Below are 23411 nucleotides of genomic sequence, written 5' to 3'. Positions count from 1 at the left end.
TGAAACTCTAAAAAAGAAATCTGTTGATAATAACCATAATGTAAATTATCTCACTGTTTCTGCTCTTTTATGTACACTATCAGTGGATTAATATTTCTTTACATTGTGATTTTTTTCCAGATATTTCGGTCAGCTTGTTAGCGGTGGTTGTCAGCTTCTGTGGCCTGGCCTTGTTGGTTGTCTCACTTTTTGTCTTCTGGAAGTTGTGCTGGCCTTGTTGGAAAAGCAAACCTGTGACTTCCAACGTCAGTACCCTTCCACAGAGCATTTCAAGTGCTCCTACTGAAGTCTTTGAGGCCGAAGAGAAAAAAGAAGTTAAAGAAAATGAAAAGCCAGCTCTAAAAGCTGTTGAGCCTGCTATAAAAATCAGCCACACTTCCCCTGATATCCCAGCAGAAGTCCAAAATGCTTTAAAAGAACATTTAATTAAACATGCACGTGTGCAAAGACAAATTACTGAACCTACATCCTCATCCCGGTAAGAAAAGATCAAATATATAAAACTGTGCGTGCGTGTATGTGTGTGCTTGTGTGTGTGTGTGTGTGTGTGTGTGTGTGTGTGTGTGTGACTTTGTAAGGGGAGAAAAATGGAGATGAGAAAGGAGAAAAGAAAAACAGGAGAAATGAGAATGACATAAGAAACAGATCATTGAATAAAGAGGAAAAGGGCAGGACAGTTAAGCATCCAACTCTTGATTTCAACTCAGGTCATAATCTCGTGGTTCATGAGTTCGAGGCTTACATCAGGCTCTGAGCTGACAACATGGAGCTTGCTTGGGATTCTCTGTCTCTCTCTCTCTCTCTCTCTCTCTCTGCCCCTCCTCTTCTCATGCTAGCTCTCTGGCTGTCTCTGGCTCTCAAAAATAAATAAATAGGGGCACCTGGGTGGTTCAGTCGGGTAAGGTCCAACTTGATTTCTGCTCAGGTAATGATCCCACAGTTCTTGAGATCAAGCCCTGAGTCGGGCTTCATGCTGACAGCACAGAGTCTGCTTGAGATTCTCTCCCTTCCTCTCTGCCTCTCCCCCATTCACTCATGCACACATGTTGTCTCTTTCAAAATGAAGAAGCATTACAAAATTAAATAAATAAACCTTAAAAAAAAAAGAGGAAAAGGGTAGGACAGAGGAAGTAAGGATGAGGGAAACTGAGGACAAAGGAGCCAGACAGGGAGCAGTACCATGAAGGGGTTTTAGTAGAATTTAAGGTCTCAGTAAGATAACATAACTACTAACTATTATTTGTTAACTCTTTCCCTTGAAAGATCATTGCTTGATAGTTGCTACTTGCAGTCTCAGTGTAGTTTAAGTCAACCAATAAATATCAAGAAAACAGCTACTTGCAATGTCTGTCATGAAATCATCTGGAAGTTCACAATCAAAATTGAGTAACAGAGATTAATATTGAGTCTCCAGTTGTTTAGTAACTGCATTGTCCACATGGAACCACTGGAAAATGCTATTTGAACACATATAGGCCAAGCCATATTGGGCAGAGTGTGGTAAATGCCACAGGAGTTTTGGTGAATATCCTGAGCACACTAAAGAGTGTATACAAAAGGAGGGAAATGAGAGCCTCTTCATGGAGATATATTTTAACTCTGCTTGGAAAAATCAGTAAAAGATTGCTTGAATGAAAATAATTTGCTATAATGTATTTCAAATTGTGTTAACTGTAAAGGAAACATAGATTCTTTTTTTTTTTTAATTTTTTAATGTTTATTTAAAGAGACAGAGCATGAACAGGGAGGGGCAGAGAGAGAAGGAGACACAGAATCCCAAACGGGCTCCAGGCTCTGAGCTGTCAGCGCGGGGCTCGAACCCGGGAACTGCGAGATCATGACCTGAGCCAAAGTCAGATGCCCAACCAACTGAGCCACCCAGGCGTCCCAAGGAAAAACACATTCTTGTGAAGAGTCATTTTTTTTCTATTAAGGATGGTCTTCCGTCCTTAAAATGAATGACAAAGTAGTGGTACTGGTTTTTCTCTGCTTCTCAGAAGTAACAACTAGTTTTACCCGAGGGCAGAGGAAAATCAGTGGTTTGGAAAGGCAAGTATGGTTTCCTGCTAAGTAACTGACTTCCTAATCTTCCCTTTCTACCTCTCTAAATCTAAGTAACATCTACGCTTTCTGACATGACATACTTTTGTAGGTTTAAAAATCTGTGAAATTGAAACACTGTGCATGGATCATGTTTGCCACTAGGATTGAAAGAATATTCAGTATATCTTTTGTGAAATAGAAAAGAATTGTATCAGAGGGGCCTGGGTGGCTCCGTCGATTAAGTGTCTGACTTTGGCTCAGGTCATGATCTCACACTCCGTGGGTCTGAGCCCTGCATCGGGCTCTATGCTTACAGCTCAGACCTTGGAGCCTGCTTCGGATTCTGTGTCTCCCTCGCTCTCTGCCCTTCCCCTGCTCGTGCTCTGTCTCTCTCTGTCTCAAAAATAAAAACATTAAAAAAATTTTTTTAAAAAGAAAAGAAGAGAATTGTATCAATAAATAAATCCACCTCTTTCTGAAATACATTCCAGACAAACAAGTAAGAAAAACTGTTACTTTGGGGATAAGGAACTTTGGAATAAGGAGGATGGATGGAGGTGTCTTTTCCACGTTATGCTTTTCTGTGCTCTTTAACATTTATAACCAATGTATGTCTCATAGTTAGTTTTTCTGAGCAGTGGCATTTAGGGTCATTTTTAATTTTTATGATTTCTATCTAATATGAATATATGTTAACTTAAACTTATCTATTATGGTTATTTAACTGAAATAATTATCCCCTATGCCACTTTTAAAAACATTTATAAGAGGGGCACCTGGGTGGCTCAGTGAGTTAAGCATCCGACTTTGGCTCAGGTCATGATCTCATGGTTTGTGAATTCAAGCCCCACATCAGGCTCTGTGCTGACAGCTCGGAGCCTGGTACCTGCTTCAGATTCTATGTCTCCCCCTCTCTCTGCCCCTTCCATGCTCATGCTCTGTCTGTATCTCTCAATAATAAATAAATGTTAAGAAAAATTAAAAGTAAAAAAATATTTTTAAGAAAAACTGCTTTAAAACTATCTGATTACTTGATTATCACTACTCTCATCACTGGCAACAGTGGCCAAATACAGTATTTAGTAAAGCCTTAAAGACACTCAGAAGTTTTAGAGTAAAAATGTTCAATTAATTTACAAAACATTTTTATTTATTTTTTATAAAACATATTTTAAATATTAACAGCAGTATGTACATCAATCAGCTTAGCACTCAGAATCATTAAGCTCTTTTAGTTGATAAGTGCACTTTGTCCCCCAATCTTAAAAAAACATAAAGATTAAATTACACATACATTGTATTTTCTAAGAGAAAAAGTAGAATACAAATTCATAGTTTTGCTAGAACTTTGATATTTCATCTACCTCTTTGAATTTCCTTGTTTATATGAGTGGCTGGGGAAGGAAGAAAGATTTATTTTTGAGCACTTGCAATTTGGTCACTATGCCAGGCACCCTTCCTGCTAATCCTGCCGACCTGCATGAAGTAAGTGTTATTAATTATTCCCATTACTTGTGAGTTAACTCAAGGCCCAGGGAAATTTATAATTTTGCCTAAAGTCATGCAGCTGGTGAAAGTTAGAATTCAAATTTATCCAGATTGATGGTTTCACATTTTAAGCATTAAAGCCAAGGGGATATATAGTTTTTTACAATCAAAGATGTTGATTACAGTCTGCTGAGGACAGAGAGTTTGGGGGTTGAAGAATGAGGGCATCTTCCTTCTCATTCTACTCAGAAATCTAAGATTGTACGTGGTTATTGTGAATGACTAGAGTCACGATTTTAATCTCTTTGGCCTTGAGATGAATTCCTTGCATAAAACTTGATTATACTTAGTTCTCAAAACCCCTCATCTACATTAATTCCTTCATCATACTAGAAATTACCTTTATATGGAAGGAGGAGGAAATTGCTGAGTTCATTATGCAGCCCACTTGGACACAGATTGAGGGCACATTATCTAAATCTGATTATTCTGCTCAAATCTTAACTTTTCACTGAAATGTAGCAAACTCAAACCACACACATACACACACATGCACATGCACACAATGAATTGGTTTTGTCACCTTATTAGGCTATGCCAGTTCCAGTCTGCCATTGGGACTCCCTTTTACTCGGCTCAGACAGTAGCTGACAAACATCTTACCCTTTCAAGTCTTATTTGTCTCTATATCTTAATAACATTTTGATTGGTTCAGAAATTAACAGCATTGCTGGAAACTGGAACATTTTCCAAGTTCTTATCTTCCTTTTCAAGTGCCTAGACACTTGGCCACATCAGCTTGCCAGCAGCCAAATGACTCAGGAGGCATCTCTGTATTTCTTAGTTATTAACATTATTCTAGCATGTATCTTGGTTGATTGTTCATTCATTCAATAGTCTCATTCAGTAGATATTTACTAATGGGTATCATCAGTGTCTTATACACACCCTGTCCACCCTGCAAACTTAAGGGAGCAGGAAAAAAATTTACAACATAATGCAAAGATAAGACATGAAAGACCAATTTCAGTATCAGGAATTACAAGTATAGACTGTGGTGGAGAATGTGGAATTCTGAGAACAGAAAAATTATTCCTAGTATGAGGCTTGGAAAAGGGCCAATAGGCAAAGGCTAAAGGAAATGAAGAATTCACATAAATGGCAATTGGGAGAAAGTTTGCATCCCAGATGGAAACGTTTTATGTGAAAAGACCTAGAATAGGAAATGTTGCCATGAAAGTGGAATTTACTTGATCAGAAAACAGAGTTCAGTGGAGGAGTAAAATAGAAGAGAAAGTTGGCTGGACTCAAACTATATAAGGAGGCCTTGAAACCATGGGCAGGATACTCAAGGTCTGCCCTGTCAAAAATATTTGCAGCAGAAGAGTCCCTTGGATAAAGAGCTGTGTTCTAGGAAAATTAATTTGGCAACAGCTTATAGGACAGACTAAAGAAAAAGACATCTATTTGGAAACTAATATAGTATTTCAGGCATGATAAAAATCAAGAAATAGCAAACAATAACCGAAAGACAAAAACCTGAAGGAAGTTGTAAAGGAAGAATCTAAGATCCCTTATAAAAAACACTGTGACATTTTAGTCATTATGAGTGTAGCCTATACCTTTTAAAAGCCTGCCATTCAGGGGCGCCTAGGTGGTTCAATCGGTTGAGCGTCCGACTTTGGCTCAGGTCATGATCTTGCCATTCGTGGGTTTGAGCCCCATATCAGGCTCTGTGCTGACTGCTTGCTCAGAGCCTGGAGACTGCTTCGGATTCTGTGTCTCCCTCTCTCTCTGCCCCTCCCCCACTCGCACTCTGTCTCTCTCTCTCTCTCTCTCTGTCTCAAAAATAAATAAACATTTAAAAAATAAATAAATAAATAAAAGCCTGCCATTCAAACAATTACAATTTGATGATACCAAGCTACCATTCAAGCATTATGGTTCCATATTCCCCCACACATAGAGCTCTATGCTGCTTTCTTAGGCAGAAAATGCCAAATTCACTTGTGTATTGCTCTTGACACCTAGACAAAGTACTGTAGGAACTCAGGTTATATTTGTTGGTCTAAAAAAAAAATCATTAAATGAATTTGATGACCTCATCCTATTGATCCAAATGGATACTTCATGATTGTCCACCAGAGGAGTGCTTGATCTTTTGACTGTCCCCACCTCTCTGCATCTGCATTTTGGCTTTTGTGCTTCCTTCATCTGGGATGGTGACCTCTTTTTTATCTACTGTAAGATGTTTAAGGAAAATGCATCTCAGAGTCTACCTTCTCTGCCCAATTATGAGCTATTACCCTTTATCATTTGAAGCCATAGTTACAATCTATCAATTATCTATTGTCCTAATATTTAGCTCTAGCTATTTGCCAAACTCGATGCTAAGTTCTCAGGAGAACAAGGCTGTGTAGCCTACTTTTATGCGCTCCTAATTTCTATCACTGTGTAGATACAGAATAAGTGTCAAGTGATGCTTCTAACTGATTGGGGTCATCTCCACTTCTCTGTGCTCTTTTAACAACAGCATCAGGTGGTGAGATAAACTGCCCATATTAGAAAGAAGTTAATGATGGTATACTCCCAGGGATGAGTTTGAGGGCCAATTTTCTGTGCATTCATTAATGGTATAGAGAAGAGGTGAATAGTAAGTGGAAAGTAATTTGTTGAGGATGAGGAATTATATAGGTTAGCCACTGTTAGGATTCTAAATACCTACTGAAAAATAATTGGGAAACCTAATGGCAGAGCCAACTGAACATTAACAAAAGCAGGAAAATGTGCATAGGAAGAAACTGTCTTATATGTGTTCATGGACTTACAATCAGCTATGTATGGTTGCTTACAAAAGTAATTTCTAAAATCATTATATAAGAGAAATGAAAGAATTATATAAAAATACATAAAACTGGATTATATAGTTTTCTTTAAGAGATTTTTTTTTTCAATTAAATTCCTCCTAAAAGCAGAAATTGCAATTATCCATTCAAGGGCACTGTAAGTAATGGAAAGCAAGATGTTATACAAAGGGAGAGTATAAAAGATATAAACCTAGCTAGGATGTCAAGAAGCAGTATTTACCCAAAACTGAGAGAACTGAGAACTATCTCTTTGAAATAAAATTTCATGAAACATGCTGTACATGAAACCATTTCATGGTTTAACCATTTAACCATGAAATGGTTAAATAACCCTTTTCATGAAACATGTATTTGATAAATACACTAACTTCTTTTCTGAAGTGGGATGGCTCTTTGAACCAAGGTCAAAGACAAAACCTTATAAAATAAATTCAAACTTGGAGAGTTTGTTTTCTGGCACTAACAAATACCATCTCCTCTTTATAAGCACTAATTATGAATCGATTGGACTCTTCTTTATAATACAGAATATTCTTGGGAAGTTTGATTTCATGAGTCACAGGAATATTAGGGTAAATTGTTTTAAAAATTTTTTAACGTTTATTTATTATTGAGAGACAGAGACAGAGCATGAGCAGGGGAGGGGAAGAGAGGGGAGGAGACACAGAATCCAAAGCAGGCTCCAGGCTCCGAGCTGTCAACACAGAGCCTGACGCAGGACTCGAACTCACAAACTGCGAGATCATGACCTGAGCCGAAGTCGGATGCTTAACTGACTGAGCCACCCAGGCGCCCCTAGGGTAAATTGTTTTAATACAAACTCCAATTAACATTTCCTGAGTCTCAGCATATGTTATTATGAAATTCATGAAAAGGTGAATAATACTTAGTCTCTGCTGTTATGAAGACTACAGTCTAGCACATGGGTTGAGGAATGGAAGACAGATGTAGAAACATAATTTCAATACACTGTTTGCAGACATCAGGAAGAGCATAACAGACTGAGAAATGGAGACTTGTAAAGCAGGAGAAAAGCCAAGAGGTATAACTTGGAAGCCAAGTGAACAGAGTATGTAAATAACCAGGAATGATTAATTGTTAAGTGACCCTAATAAGGTCAGTTGGGATGAAGACCGTGAATTGCCCTGGGAGCTTAGCAAAGTGGGGAAGACATTGTTCACATTTCTAAGAGTGGTTATGGTGGAGTTGGGCATATGTAAAGCTAATTAGAATATGTTTAAATAGAAGGAAATCAATTAGACAGTAAACAGACTGTCCTCAACTCTTTCAAGGAGTTTTGCTACAAATGTGACAGAGAAACAGTGTAGTACAGAGAGAGGAAGTGGTGTAAAGAAGTTTCCTTTAAGTTGGGAGAAACAATAGTGTGCTTTTATACTGATAGGCAGTGATTCAACAGAGAGGGAGGATTAATGCATTAAGCAGAGGGAATAGTCTTCAAGGTAACATGAGAAAAAATGGGATTTAGTATATAAGTGGAGGGACTGGCTTCAAGGCAAAACATATAGGTACAAATGCTGATAAGAGGGTTGATGATAGTGGGAGTCTGCGGAAGGTTTCTGCTCTTTGCTTCAATTTTTTCTGAGTGCAATGGAAAGTTTGGTCCTTAATGTAGACTAAGAATGAAGAAGGTGGTGATGGAGGTTTGTAGAAAAATGAGAAGGTATGAAATAGTCGTCTTGTGAATCCAGGAGGTTGAGAGGGAGAAGGGATTGCTATGCTACATTAGAGTTTGCATGAGGAATGTGGTCACAAATTTAAAGTGGAGCAGTGAGGGGCACCTGGGTGGCTCAGGTGGTTAAGCATCCAACTCTTGATCTCTCGTGAGATCAAACCCCATGACAGGCTCCATGCTGATAGCATGGAGCCTGTTGGGGATTCTCTCTTCCCCTCTCTCTCTGCCCCTCCTCCACTCAAGTGCATGCATTCACACACGTGTGCTCTCTTTCTCTCTCTCTAAATAAAAAATAAAGTAGACCAGTGAGAGTTGTTTTATGTATTTCTCCAATTGCATTCACTTGCACTTGTGCAGGTGTAGAAATGATGGAGACTTGAATTCAACCAGAGCCACAGTTTTGTCCTGCTACTAAGAAGGTAAGGAGCAACAGGGAATAGGGGATGTGTTAATGAGAGTGACTACTGATTAGCCATGAAATTAAAACTGGGTAAAGAGAGGGAAATGACATCAGGGAAGTAGGGATTATGAAATGGTGGTATAGACAATGGATTGGAGGTTCTGGTGAATTGGAAAGGTTGTCTGAGTTGGAGTGTAAGAGGGTCTGAGCTAGAAGGATAATGGGTGTTGATCAGAGAGAGGCATGCGTGACACTGGGATTCTGGAGAGTTTGCAGCTAATGATGACAAAATCTATGTACATGGTAGTAGCTTGAGTAAGTAAAGAGCATCATGGTAGAAGGGGAGTTCAGGGAACCTAGAGGCCACAAGGTGGGAAGAGACATGTGCATTGCTAGCAGTTAGAACAAAAACATTGTCAAAGGCAGTATTTTAGTGGAGCAGGAAATGAAATAATGACTTAAATGAGAGTGATGTAGTAATCAACAGACTACTAACAATAAGTAGTAATGGGGATATGACTTGCTGACTTGAGCTCCAGCACTGGGAGAGGTGGATGAAGGGAGAATGGTGTCAAAGAGGCAATGGAGAACAAGAGGAATGGCCTCCAGGCCAGTGGAACAGGATTGCAGGGAAAATATCAGCCACCACATGAGAGGGGCACACAGGAAACATGTCCTTGGAGAAAAGTCATGTTTCTACTGAGCAATAATGTGAGAACATTCAAAGAAGAGATTAAGGATATAGAGGATTTTGCTGATGTCCAATTTTTATTTATTTACTTAAGTTTTATTCATTTATTTTGAGAGACAGTATGTGAGCAGGGGAGGGGCAGAGAGAGTGGGGGAGAGAGAGAATCCCAAGCAGGCTCCACACTGTCAGTGCAGAGCCCAACGCAGGGCTCGAAGTCACAAACCACAAGATCATGACCTGACGCGAAATCAAAACTTGGATGCTGGTGGACTGAGCCACCCAGGCTCCCTTCCAATTTTTATTTTAAAAATTCATTGTAACATTCATAGTCTGCCTTCGTATATGTGGTGCTCTGCCTGTTATTTTTGTGCCTGTATTGAGTGAATCCTTGTTTTGAATTGAATAGAATAGGAAACAAAGATGAAAACTTACTTTACCAGAAACTTGATTTAGTCTTACTTTTCAAGACTTCTTAACTATGAAATGGGGCTATAACCTTTAATATATGCTGATAGTCTCTGATACAAACTTTGATACCAACAAAAAACAAGGAAAGATGAATTCCATATAAACATATTAAAATAAATCAATAAAGTGCTGCTAAATATATTTTTGTTGTTCCTCTCTGATTTCTCAAGCAATATCTAAGGTAAACTGAACAGATGGTAAAGGCACTACAGTTAAGAGTAGGAGGATAAAGGTTTCCCACTTAAGGAGAAGAGAACTGGTAGGTGCTGAGAAGTGAGTTAATCAGAGAGTCTGTGTTGTCCAGGGCGGTGGCTGCAGGACATACTCCCACAGGAATGACTTTGTGCCATCTGTGCACCCCCAAACAGCAACCCTAGACTTGAGATTATCAGAACCAGAGAGTTCAGTATGGCATTTGCACCTTAGCTCCTTGTATCCTGAATTGTAATGATATTATCAGATGAAAAATTACAGTTTTCAGTCATCTAATATCTCACTGGGTCTTCACAATGTGAAAGGACTCTTTTATAGGTAAGGAGCGGAAAGCCCAAACAAGTTAAGTGACTTGCCCAAAGTTGCTCTTATTTTATAGGGAAGCTGGGAGCAAACTGTCTGATTCTAGTCCAGCACTTTGCCTACCTCATCTCAGTGTTAGGATCTTCAAGCACTTTCTTCTGGGTAGTAGGGAAAAGTTGGCTTGGTTTCCAGTGAAATTCCAGGACTCTACCCACACGTCAACCAGAGCAGTGCTGTCTTTACATATTCAACTTCTGGTTTCTGATTTCGTTGAAGGAAGGGATCTGTTGGTAATAAATATTTGAAAATCACCATGGTAATGCATGCTATTCCTAAGGCAATTAAGTTAAGTTTGATCTATCTAGCTGCTGTCAGATATTCTAGGCAAGGTAGGGAAAGTTTTTCCTTCTCTATTGGAGAAATAGTTGGGTGGTGCCATCCTAGGTTTGAAGGGTAAGAATGGGATCAGTAATAGTAAAATGTCCTATACTTTGATTGGCTGGATATTTGTGAGACTAGCCACTTACCATATCATTCCAAAAGAGAAAAAGGAAAGGGGGGGGGGGGGAAGGGTAAGCAAAAAGAAAAAGGTCTGTTTTATCATGGCAATAGTTTAACATTGTAATAATTAAAGCTTCTCTTAACTGACTAGCTAAACTATGACTTAGAATATGCACTATTTACCCTATAATTAGGGCACTGGCTTACTAGAACAAAAACATTACTAATCTTTGATTCTTGCCAGAGGGGCTTTACAGCTGTACAATTATATTCACAGACATAAAGAAAGTGCTGATTTTTAGGGAGAGGTTAGAAGATTAAAATTTTGTTATATCAAAAAGTATGAGGGTAAAATTATGGAATCAATTTATAAGAAATAAGGAATTAACTTTTGGGGGAATTTTGCTTACAAAAATTTTCTTTAAATATCACTACAGGGGCTCCTCGGTGGCTCAGTTGATTGAGCCTCTGGCTCTTGATTTTGGTGAAGGTCATGATCTCATGGTTCATGAGATGGAGCCCTGCATCAGGCTCCATGCTAGCAGCACAGGGCCTACTTAGAATTCTCTCTCTCTCTCCCTCTGCTCCTCCCCCCCGTTCATGCACATGCTCTATAAATAAATAAGTAAATAGATAAATATTTTAAAAATGAAAATCATTACATAAGGGAAAGTGATTTAGGCAGAAATATTTATTCAACAATATATTCTAAATTGCTTAAGAACACTGAATATATAACTAAATTATATTAGACCCCTTTAATAATTCAGAACATATACTACTTGTATTCTTTTTAAAATTATTCTTATTTTCACGAATACTCTCCAATGGTGGCCTGACCCCAATTTAAGCCCCTGATTCTATATAAGGAATAGATATAGAAGCTTAAGGAAAAAATGATATTCCAATACCAGGTTAGCACTAAAAATATCAAGAATTAGAATGGGATTAGCTATACCATTTTTATGGTATTTAAATAGTTGTTTAATATTTCCATCCTGAAAATAGAAAATAAGCTAATTAAACGTAAGAGAGTAAATTTGGAACACCTCAGATTATAATTCTGATTTTACATAACAATCTACATAATAAAATTCCATTTTATTAATATACATAATGATATCATGAATAAAATTATTAAAGAATCATAGAATGATAGAGAATCGTAGAAATTAAGTGTTAGAAAACAGAAGTCTAACATCTCAACCTGAGGCATAAACCTTTTTCTTCAACATCTAACTTTGGTTTCTATACTTCATATACACCATTTTGGACAGCTGTAGATATTTTTATTTTTTTTATTTAAAAAAAATTTTTTTAACGTTTATTTATTTTTGAGACAGAGAGAGACAGAGCATGAACGGGGAGGGGCAGAGAGAGAGGGAGACACAGAATCGGAAGCAGGTTCCAGGCTCTGAGCCATCAGCCCAGAGCCCGACGCGGGGCTCGAACTCACAGACCGCAAGATCGTGACCTGAGCTGAAGTCAGACGCTCAACCGACTGAGCCACCCAGGCGCCCCTGGACAACTGTAGATATTTTTTAAATGCTCCCTTATATTAAGCCAAAGTCCATCTTCACCTGTAACTTCCATAGATTCTTATTAATTCTGCCATGACAGCCCTTTAGAAATTAGAAGACAGATTCCTCTCCTTTCTAGGTTCAACATCCTCAGCTCCTCAAATTACTGCTCAAATGGTAACATGGCTAGGTATCTTACTTCTGGATATTCACTCACTTTTTTTTATCCCTCTTAAATCAGTCCTTATGTGTGCATCAATGAATCAAGTATTAGTTAAACCAATGTCCTCAGTATTACTTAGTGTTTACTGTAAAAAATGTAGATCTGATGTAACAGACAACAGAAGTGAATACAGGATTTTAAAGTAAGTGCTAGATAGATATTAAGTGTAAGAGAGCTGAAAGGAGAGTCAGGCAAAGACTAGTATAGAAAGCAAAACAGAAGTTGATGAGGATCTGGACTGAGTAGCAATAGAAATGGAACAGAATGGACGAGTATATGGAATGTTTCAAAGCAAATATCAACTGGATTTCGAAAATTGAGTAAATCTCATGAATGAAGGAAATGTGATTCAGAGCATACTGCAGATTCCCAAGCACAAGTGGCTGATAAATATGTTAGAGCTATTGTCTGAGATTGTGGAAGGGAGAACTAGTTTGAGAGCAAAAGGCAGAAAGTGATTTTGCTTGAGTTTGGGGAAAAATTAAGATATCCATTTAGAAATCTCCCTTAGAGATGTGTAAATATGGGACTAGAAGTTTACATATCTGAGATATATGCAGGGAAACACCAGATTTAAGATGACAGTTACAGTTCAAGAATTGATGATTAGTCTACTGGAGAGACTAAGGAGAATAAAGAACTAAAGACCTGGGACTAAGCCTTGAGGAGACACATAAGTTGACACGGCTCATACCAGAAATCACAGATGAAGTAGAAGAGAAGCAGATTTTAATGCAAGTCACATTTACAAGACAATGGTAAGTTGATATAGCTAATGTTCCAGAAATGTTGACTAGATGAATAGTAACAGTGATAAAGGAAAGTCAGTTTGAATTCTAAAAAACTCTATTAGGTTGGACCCAAATTCTAAAAGTGTATATTTTTAATCCTTAGAATTTCTGAAGCCCACTCCATGTTGAAAAAAGGAAAATGTACTAATTTTGGCTGTCACCACTATATATTCTTTTCACAAGTAAATATTCATTTAGTTATCTTAAGTATTAAGAATAATTCCTTAAGTATTAGGAATAATTAAATAGTATTAGAATAGGTGGACTTATGTTTTTTATTGTAATGGGGCAGTCACTAAAAACACAAAATTCATGAGATGCAAAAAATCTAGATATAAAGAAACCAGTCATCAACATGATTTGTCTACACAAAAATTACAACAAGATATAACCAGATGATTTATGATTTGTGGTATTTTGTGGAATACTAAACTTTGTAACTGTGTTTCTTCACAATTGTTTTTAATTATGTCCTTATGATTGAGAGTAAAAAATTCCAAAAGTTCATAAAAATGTACATTTGAGTGTTTCAGATGTTTCTATAATTTTAGAAGTCTTTTCCTTTGACTATTGCATTTCTGGTTTTTCGAAAGTAGCTCTGTGTGTGTGTGTGTGTGTGTGTGTGTGTGCATGCGCATGCATGTGTGTCCATCCGTTTTTCTATTTATACAAATGCAATGCTTTCATTATCCTGGGGTGGGGGAGAGTTTATATGCCACTGTATAATGTTGTCATCAAAATGATCTACCTAAATTATCTTGTGTGTACATGTGTGTATATACAGCCACAATTCCTTCAGGAGACACCTACCAAGGCAAATGCAGGTTTCCAGTGTTGATTTTAGCATGGGCACAGAACCAGTTTTACAAAGAGGAGAAACAACAACCAGCATTGGGAGGATAAAACCAGAGCTCTACAAACAGAAATCCGTTGACTCTGAGGGCAACAGGGAAGAAGATGTCAAAACCTGTGGGAAACTTAACTTCACCCTCCAGTATGACTATGAAAATGAACTTCTGATTGTTAAAATTATCAAAGCCTTAGATCTCCCTGCTAAAGACTTCACAGGCACTTCTGACCCTTATGTGAAGATGTATCTTCTTCCAGATAGGAAAAAGAAATTTCAGACCCGTGTGCACAGAAAGACTTTAAATCCTCTATTTGATGAAACTTTTCAGTTTCCTGTAGCATATGATCAACTAAGCAACCGAAAACTACATTTCAGTGTATATGATTTTGACAGATTTTCTAGACATGACATGATTGGGGAAGTGATTCTTGATAATTTGTTTGAAGTCTCTGATCTCTCCAGGGAAGCCACAGTGTGGAAAGATATTCATTGTGCTACCACAGTAAGTAATAATTCCACCAAACTATTTTTTTTCACCTGTAGTAGTATATAAAACTAATTATCATTCAACTTATTGGAATGAGTTTACAAAGTTACGGAATTTATGTATTAAGAACGTGCAAAGGTAGGATTTGATTACATATGTAATAATAATTTAGGCACTTACATGATATTAGTGACTATGTAAATAAAAAAACCCAGCTCTTGTAAGTTAACAAAAATAGTAGTTCTTTTCTTTTGTAAAATGTTTATTTTATAACCTATTCCCAGCACTCAGTTTCCTCATAGTTAATATTGAGTGACTTTCATTATTTCAGATATTGTTCCTCAGATCAAACCTAAAATGTACTTTGATGATATTTGGAAAAGCCCTTGGTTTAGTCTAAAACAGCCCATTTCTTCAGAAGGTTTCATGGAATAGACACAATTACAGAATTTGAAATGTTGAATGAGCAGAAGTGATTGTTTATATTAGAATTTTTGTTTTACAATACAAAACTCTTTCTCTTAATATAAAATAATAACTTTAATATTGAAAATTTGGAAAACAGTGAAAAACATAATACAAAATAAAATACTCCATAATGCTACCAATTACATATAATATAATGGTATATTGCTTTGTAAATTTTTTCCATACATGTTTTGAAATTATTGTTCAAACTAAGTTTCAGGGTACCTGGGTGGCCCACTTGGTTAAGCATCCAACCCTTGATTTAGGCTCAGGTCATGATCTCATGGTTTGTGGATTCGAGCCATGTGTTGGGTTCTGTGCTGATGGCACTGAACCTCCTTGGAATTTTCTCTCTCTCTTTCTCTCTCTCTCTCTCTGTCCCTCCACTCTCTCTCTAAATAAATAAATAAGTAAATAAATAAATAAATAGTTCAAACCACGTTTAAATTTTTTCCCACTGATTTTCTTTTATGTTACATTTGTTTTATTTTATAATGTTTAAATATATGATCTATTTACCTAACCATTCTCTTACTGTTGGACATTTGAGTTAGGCATAAATTTTGGTATACTAAAAATTGTTATGTTCTCATTTACACAAATCTGTTTTATTTAGGCTTATGTATCTAGGATAGAATTATGGAATTGGAATTAGAAAACTGGTCACTTAGGTTAGATTGCAGAATTGTATTGATTTGTTGGTTTTTAAATGGGTACATTTAATTTTTTACCACCAGGTTGTCTTTAAGTATTTACCATCTTTTGTCGAAATTTTACCAAAATTTATAAGCTTAAAATATAGAAGTCCTTACTAGAGATAAGGGATAATTTTAAAAATAAGATAATTTTTTTAAAATATATTAAAAAATAAAAATAGGAAATTATATTTTAATACAGAGTAGCTCCTGTTTTTTTAATTTTTTAGAGAGAGTATGTCAACAGGGGAAAGGGCAAAGGGAGAGAAAGAGAAGGAAAGAATCTTAAGCATGCTCCGTGCTCAGTGCGAAGCCCATCTCGGGGCTCAATCCTACTACCCTGGGATCATGACCTGAGCTGAAATCCAGAGTCGGATGCTCAACTGACTGAGCCACTTAGGTGCCCCAAGAGTACTCCTTTTACTTTTTCCCCCATCAATGTTTTACTAATGAAAACCAGAATTTGGGGTCATTATATTTTCACTAAGAATGATATAGATAAGATCATTTAAAATTTTATACTTCCAGTTTGTTGAATTGCATCATCATAACATTCTCACTTGTTGGATCTTTATTTCTTGGTTTCCACTGTGAAATTTATTAGGGAACAAAGAAGAAATTTTGAAACTGGATCATATTTCAAAGATACATTGGAGCTCTTTTAATTTCATGTTGTTTTTTACTTTATTACTTATATTCCTATAGTGGAAAATCTGCAAATGCAGATAATAGTTAATTGTTAGGTTATTTCTTTCTTGATGCCCCAATCTTAAACTATCCCTTCTTTTTTATTCATTCAATAAATATTTGCTAAGTGCCTAGTATGGGTTTAGCATGTTCTAAATATTTAAGGATGCAAAAAATTGTTTTAAAGCATGTTCTTGGGCCCATATGGAAAATCTAGGATAATTTCCCCATCTCAAGATTCATAATCTTAATCATATCTGCAAAGTCCTTTTGCCATGTAGGTAACATATTCATAGGTCCCAGAAATTAGGATGTGGCCATCTTTGGGGGTACCTTTATTCTGATTACCACATCTATACACATTTTCGCTTCAATATTCTGGATACAAAAATAAGTGGGTAATAATAAAATATATTATTAAATTATTCTAGCCAAATGACATTTCTCTGTAACTGGAACATTGAGGTACATATTGTTCTAGATACTATTTACGGGTTTTCTTTTAGGAAGATCGTAATGAAACCTACATTTCTTGACTATGGGACCCAAGTTCACAATATATGCTAGTATCATCTTTATGCATAGCATAGTGTTTAATTAAAGCTTCTCGTCAGCTTTTGAAAAATCATTAAGCAATTTTATATTTCAGATTAATGAAAACAATATGGGTTGAAATTGCTTAAGTGACTATCTTTTCTTACACACTTTTAACTTCAAGTAATTTCATACAGAAATACAGAGCTTCCTACAAAGAAGGAGAAAAAAGGAAAGAGATAGAAAGAAATGTAGTCATATGCCCTCACTCACCCAAGTTTTGTAGAAACCTGCAAAGGTGATCCAACTATGTGAACAGAGATATAAAAGAATTTAAGTAACAGATAAAACATATATTTGAATTAAAATATTACCTATCTTTATATTATGAGACACTAATGATAAATATAGATAAATACCTAGTTAAGTAAACACAGATCTAGAAAAACCATTCTTATAATTTAAGGTTCTCATACTGAGATAATCATGTGTATTTTTTTTTCTATTTATTTTTTTTTTTTTTTGAAAGAGAGTGTGAGTGCGGGAGGGGCAGAGAGAGAGAGAAAGACACAGAATCTGAAGAAGCTCTAGGCTCTGAGCTGTCAGCAGATAGCCCAACACAGGGCTCAAACTCACAAGCCGTGAGATCATGACCTGAGCCGAAGTCGGACACTTAACCAACTGAGCCCCCCAGGTGCCCCAATCATGTGTATTTTAGAGAGTGCCTTTATATACTACAAACGTCCAAGTTAAAAATTCTAAAATTTAGTAAAAAAAATTTTTGTCACCAACTTGAAATAGTTGATATATCTTTAATGTTTAATGAATCTCCTGCTTTACTAACATCAATTGATGTAAATGCCATGGACCTCTTTTTTCTTCTTCAGGCCAATGACATAATTATTAATATAGAACTCTATGGAAATAAGAGTTGCTGCTTTTTTGTGATTGTTGTTTTTAATTATTTTATGTGTCTTATTCCAAAAAATTTTCATCTTAGAGTATCTGTCACAATTTTTTTTCCATATATCCAGATGCCTGTCCAAGGCCCTGTTCAAAAAAAATCTTCCTAGGCCGGTTCATTAAATGAAATTGACTTTTTTCCTATGGCATTAGATTCAAACAACTTCAATTTGATTACATAAGAATTCACTGAATATCACCTATGTACAAAGTTTATACTTTAGTAAAATACAAATTTAATAAAATTTAATAAATTTGTATTTAATCAAGAACTTTAATAGAACAAAGAAATAAAGTATATGTTAATGTATAAATAATACTATATAACATTTTCCTGAAAACCTCCACAAATACGGTCTTGTTCACACATACATTCTCTCTCTCTCTCTCTCTCTCTCTCCTCTCATGCAGACTATGTCTAATATGAAAATGGTTTATAAGACCACCATATGAGGATGATAGAATTCTGAATAAAGGAAAGGGATGTTCCTTGACAAGGAAACAGCATGAGGAAAAGGAAATAAACAAGACTAGCACGTTTTCAGGGGGAAAATAGTAGACTTGTGTGGAATATGAGATGAAGAGGGACTAAAGGGAACCAAAAGTAGAATGTTCTGTTTAAACTACAATCAGTAAGCCCTTTAATGCTGTGGGAATTTATATTTGTTTTTATCAGGAGAATAAAACTAGTGGAGCTATCATCCTATATGGCTTCAGTGTGTACAGTGGGTAGGAGTAAAGGATCATGAAATGTAGGGGTCCAGGTAGGAGTCTAGATTAAATGAAATAGAGACTGGAGTAGGCTGGTAGCCATGGAAATGGAAAGAAGCTAATATCTGCCGATGGAAGCGCTGTCTGTAGCACATATTTATACCTTGTCTGAGTAGATGTCTCATGTCTTCCCCTTCCCTCTGAGCTGGAAGACAGAAATCACCTTGTATACCTCTTATATTCTTCTCAGCATATATGAGCACTTAGTGATTAGTCAATAAATACCTGTTGAATAAATTAACATAGCAAATTTTCACACAAGGTCAAGTGTGAGAATGTTTGTAAGTATAAATCTGCCACTACCAGAGGGAAAAAACAATGCAGTATTGTACCCTATTGATTACAAATTAATAAATATTTTATTAGTTCTATTTGTTAACATCAACTACCTTCTATAAGAAAAAATGAAAAACTTTGTGGCATAAATTCTTATGTAAAATAAAGCAGGAATATTTTATTGTCAAAACTCCATCAGGTTGAAACATATTTTGTACTCACAATTTAATTACTAATTATGTCTATACAAGAATTAACATTTTTATCAGGAATCAGGGTTTTTTAAAATTTAAGATTGAATGGCAAAGGAAATAAAAAAAAAAGGTATGCCTTACTTCTTTACAAAAAATTAATTTTCACTTTAGGGATCATCCTACTACATATCAGAAATATGGCAAGCCAGTCATCTCTTGCACTAATATAGAAAGTTGGCAAAAATGGTAGAATACGTTTGCAATGTATGCTTTATACACATTTACTTTTTAAGCTATGTAAAAGTGTATTTTTCAAATTTTTAATTCACTTATTTTCAAAAAGTCAATCAGTATAAAGACTGATGTATTTTGAATATTTAAATATAGTGATCTCATGCACACTCAAGAAGCCACTGAAAGTATAGCTAGATAAAGAAAAGCTTGTCTTTATTTTTTTACTAGAACTAACTTTATCTTACATATTTATTTACTCATCAATTCAATGAACATTTTTTTTCAGCACCAACGATGTTCTAGACAAGAATTCTCACAGGAAAAAAGGGTATATGCACATAACCACACTGACCTAGTTTACAGCTATAAAGTACTTGAATCTATTATCTTTTAACTAAGGATCTGTCAAGTTTGAAAGAAACTGTTATGTTCATTGTACCAACCAGAGTACTAAATGTACTAGCTGAGCTTGAGTTTGAAGTAATGTATTTTAATGTCCGTGACTAAAATTTCTTTAAATGTTTAAAAAATTGTTTTTAATTTGTTTTCTTATTTCTAGTGATATATTTTTAATTTTTCTGAGCATCCTGGGTCTATCCCAGGATCAAAATAATGCTGGTTTTTGTTTTGTTTTGCTTTGCTTTGTTTGCATTTAGCTATCAATTCACTTTTAAAGTTTGCTAACTATGGAATAATGGGTTAGCCAGTAACATTTTAAAGAATGGCAAAATTCCAACCTTCTTCTAAAGAAAAAAGTGTGGTGAAAGGCAAGGTGGGAGAGAGAAGACCTTTTTGGTCAGGGGCTGTCCCGCTACATCTCCGGAGTGCAGCAGGCAGAATTATAGTCATAGGCCTGCAGACTGGGACAGTGAACCCATATCTGCTCCTCCTTAAGCATTCCTAATTTTCTATTTCATCTCTGGAGTGTCACAGATACCACATCTGTTAATGGGCCACCATTAATTTATTATTAACTTACATGATGCAAATAAATCCTATAAACCTATCAGATCTTTTAGTCTGATATCAGATCATTTTGCAAGAATATATAGGAAGTATCTTTGCTGCAATATAAAATCAAATTAAAATTAAATTCAAAATAATAGAGCTATCATAGACTATCAAAAGATTCTGTGAGTTCCCAAACCTTGGCTCTTCTTGGCCTTAACACCTGCTCAACTCCAAAAGATTGTTAAAGGACTCTAACGCAATCAAGGAAACAAAGCAGGAACAGACCCATAAAAACACAACAAACTGGTGGTTGCCACAGGGGAAGAGAGTGGAGAGATGGGCAAAATGGAGGAAAAGGAAATAAAAATAAGGAAATTTGTCTCATGAATATTTGGAGTTCATTAAATCACCATAGTTGTTTATATTACTTTGACAGTTAAGTCACATCTGTGTACATTTAGAGAGCAAGGCTTTAGTGTTTGGTCTGTTTTGACTACCTTTGCATTTTACATAAAATACCTCAGGCAAATTGGCCTTAAAATAGCTCATAACAATTATATTAGCCTTTTATTATCAGTTTAAGCAGTAGATTCCTGTAATATTGATTATAGTATTTTGTTTCACACAGCAAAAAAAGTTAATGCATATCCAATACTTAAATTTATGCCACCAGTTTTAGTCTTAATTCAAAACTGAACCCACACTTTCTAAATAAATACAGCATTGTTGGGTGAGCACAGTAAGACATTTTGAGTAATTAAAAGAATATCGCAGATTGGTAGCCAAAGCTGACCATATTTTAGTCATAACATTTGGGGTTGCTCAAAAGGCAAGATAATTTTTTTTTGCCTAAATTCACTGCATCCACATAATTTCCAATTTAAATTCCTACCTTGCTCAACTTGTAAAGATTATAATGCTATCTAACTTCTCTATCATCCTTGGCTCTCTTCCTCTCCCTCTTCCCCATTCCCCTCCTCTTCCCCTTTTCCTGGCCTCCCCTTCCCACCCCACCCCCTTCTTTCCCTCACCCTCTCTGGCTGTTATTGGAAGGAGAGTAGCCCAATCACTGAAGAATTTAGGCTCTGGGACAAACTAACAACCTTTGCATCCCTGCTGTGTCACTTATGACTTTGAATGAATCTATGGCTTTGAGCAAGTTACAAAGTCTCTCTAAGCCTTAATTACCTTATTTATAAAATGGGAATTATGAGAAGGCAAACCACAGTTTGTTGAATAGAGTAAATAAAATAAGTGCTTAGCACAGAGTCAGGCATTTGTAAATGCTCACTGTATGTTAGCTGCCAAAAGTTATTACAGAATGATACAGGATATGGTTTTGGTTGTTGATGTCACTTACATATTAAATAGGAATAGAGATCTTGGTGCAAAAAATGGTTATGTCTTAATATTATGGTTGGAGATAGTTTTAGGTGGTACGCTTTTCTATTTAGGGTGGAAAGTTTTGTGTAAGAGTTAATTTAAATCTTTTTAGTTACTGTATGGTGTGATTCAGTGAGTATATGATTTTTAAATGAAGTATACACTTATAATGTTACATCACACGCCTCTCATCTGCACCCTGACTTGATTCTTCCTTTTACACTGGGCACTTCTCCTCTTTGTTCCTTCACCAACCTGTACATGTGCTTATTAAAAAGTGCATCTTGTAAAACTTCAGGAGCTAAAGATGCTAGATGTAGTCCATGTGTCCCTTTAGGTTCATTCTCTACTATTCTCCACCCTGTCTGGTACCTCAGGGGGCTGGCCTATTAGGGCTACCGACACTGTTGACACTGTTCTCGGAGTTCTGGCAAGAGACATTAGGGAGGAGGAGAATGTCATTTGGATGTGTATTCTCTCATCTTTCTCTTGAGAGGATGCCTCAGGCTGGCCGTGTCCTTCACCTGAGGGCACAATTTCTCTCAAAGCAGCCTTTGCTTTTCACCATTTTTTCCTTCCAAGTCCAGGTAATGGTTCTCCCTCCCTTGTCCTTTCAGACTTAGAAGTAGGTCATCATGGCCTCCCCTCTTCCCAGCAGCCGGGTGCAGTACCATCTCTGGTGGTTTTCTACCCCTGCTCACATCTCTGTAGATAGTCTATTCAGTAAGCCCTCTGGAAATAGTCTAATTTGTGTGTGCCACCTGTTTCCTCCTGGATCCCTGACTGATAACCTAAAGAAAAAAAAAAAAGATTCCTGATTACAAACAGGTTAATTTCTTGTAACCTTGGACTTTGCCTTGTGTCTGAGCTATTCTGTGTGTTCATTGCCTTTAGTCCTTCACAAGCTTGATAGTTAGACAAGGCCTTCAACTGCAGAAAGTGAGAAAGAACCATGGCCATGCTAACATCCTCTCATTTTTATACACAGAGAAGTGGAAAGGAGCTCCTTAAAATGGAATTTCACATTTCATCACAATTGAGAAAGTCAGAATTTCTGCTTCTTAAAAATCAAGATTTCAGACAAATAACACATTATTTATTAAGAATAGTCTGAATGGGGCGCCTGGGTGGCTCAGTCGGTTAAGCGGCCGACTTCAGCTCAGGTCATGATCTCACAGTCCGTGAGTTCAAGCCCCGCGTCGGGCTCTGTGCTGACAGCTCAGAGCCTGGAGCCTGTTTCGGATTCTGTGTCTCCCTCTCTCTGACCCTCCCCCGTTCATGCTCTGTCTCTGTCTCAAAAATAAATAAACGTTAAAAAAAAAAAATTAAAATAAAAAAAGAATAGTCTGAAAAAAACTCTATGTTAATAAGTTTCAAAACATATTTATGTGCCTAATTTCCTACTTAAAAAATTTTAAATAGAAACACTTATCAAATATTATGCATGTCCCTGGTTTTTTAAGTAAAACTACTGAATAATTTAACCTTTTCTTAATAGTGGTGATCTTTATGACCATCAGTTGTTATAATAAATTTAAAAAGCAAATTTTTATTTCTGTCCATTACTCTTCCATTATAAGTACACATGCTTCCTGCATTCCTTACCTTTCCAATTTGTTGCTTTTAGGTTTCTAAAAGAATATTTACACTGAGAGAATTGTGTACAAATAAAATCAATGTCCTAAATAATGACCTGAGATCTTTTTCTCAGAGTAAA

The 23411-nt window shown here is 36.3% G+C and overlaps 1 protein-coding gene across 1 annotated transcript in view; it reads left to right on the top strand.

The window, feature by feature from the left end:
- SYT10 (synaptotagmin 10) overlaps positions 1 to 23411 on the top strand; it is a 66238-nt gene that overhangs the window by 19453 nt on the left and 23374 nt on the right. Inside the window, exons 2-3 of the mRNA XM_049625272.1 lie at positions 121 to 478; positions 13986 to 14553. Coding sequence (XP_049481229.1) covers positions 121 to 478; positions 13986 to 14553 — 926 coding nt within the window. The remainder of the gene's footprint in view (positions 1 to 120; positions 479 to 13985; positions 14554 to 23411) is intronic.

The sequence above is a fragment of the Panthera uncia genome, chromosome B4 (genome assembly GCF_023721935.1).
Source record: "Panthera uncia isolate 11264 chromosome B4, Puncia_PCG_1.0, whole genome shotgun sequence".
NCBI lineage: Eukaryota > Metazoa > Chordata > Mammalia > Carnivora > Felidae > Panthera > Panthera uncia.
Note: the sequence above shows the minus strand (reverse complement) of the source record. Positions and strands in the feature narration are given on the sequence as shown.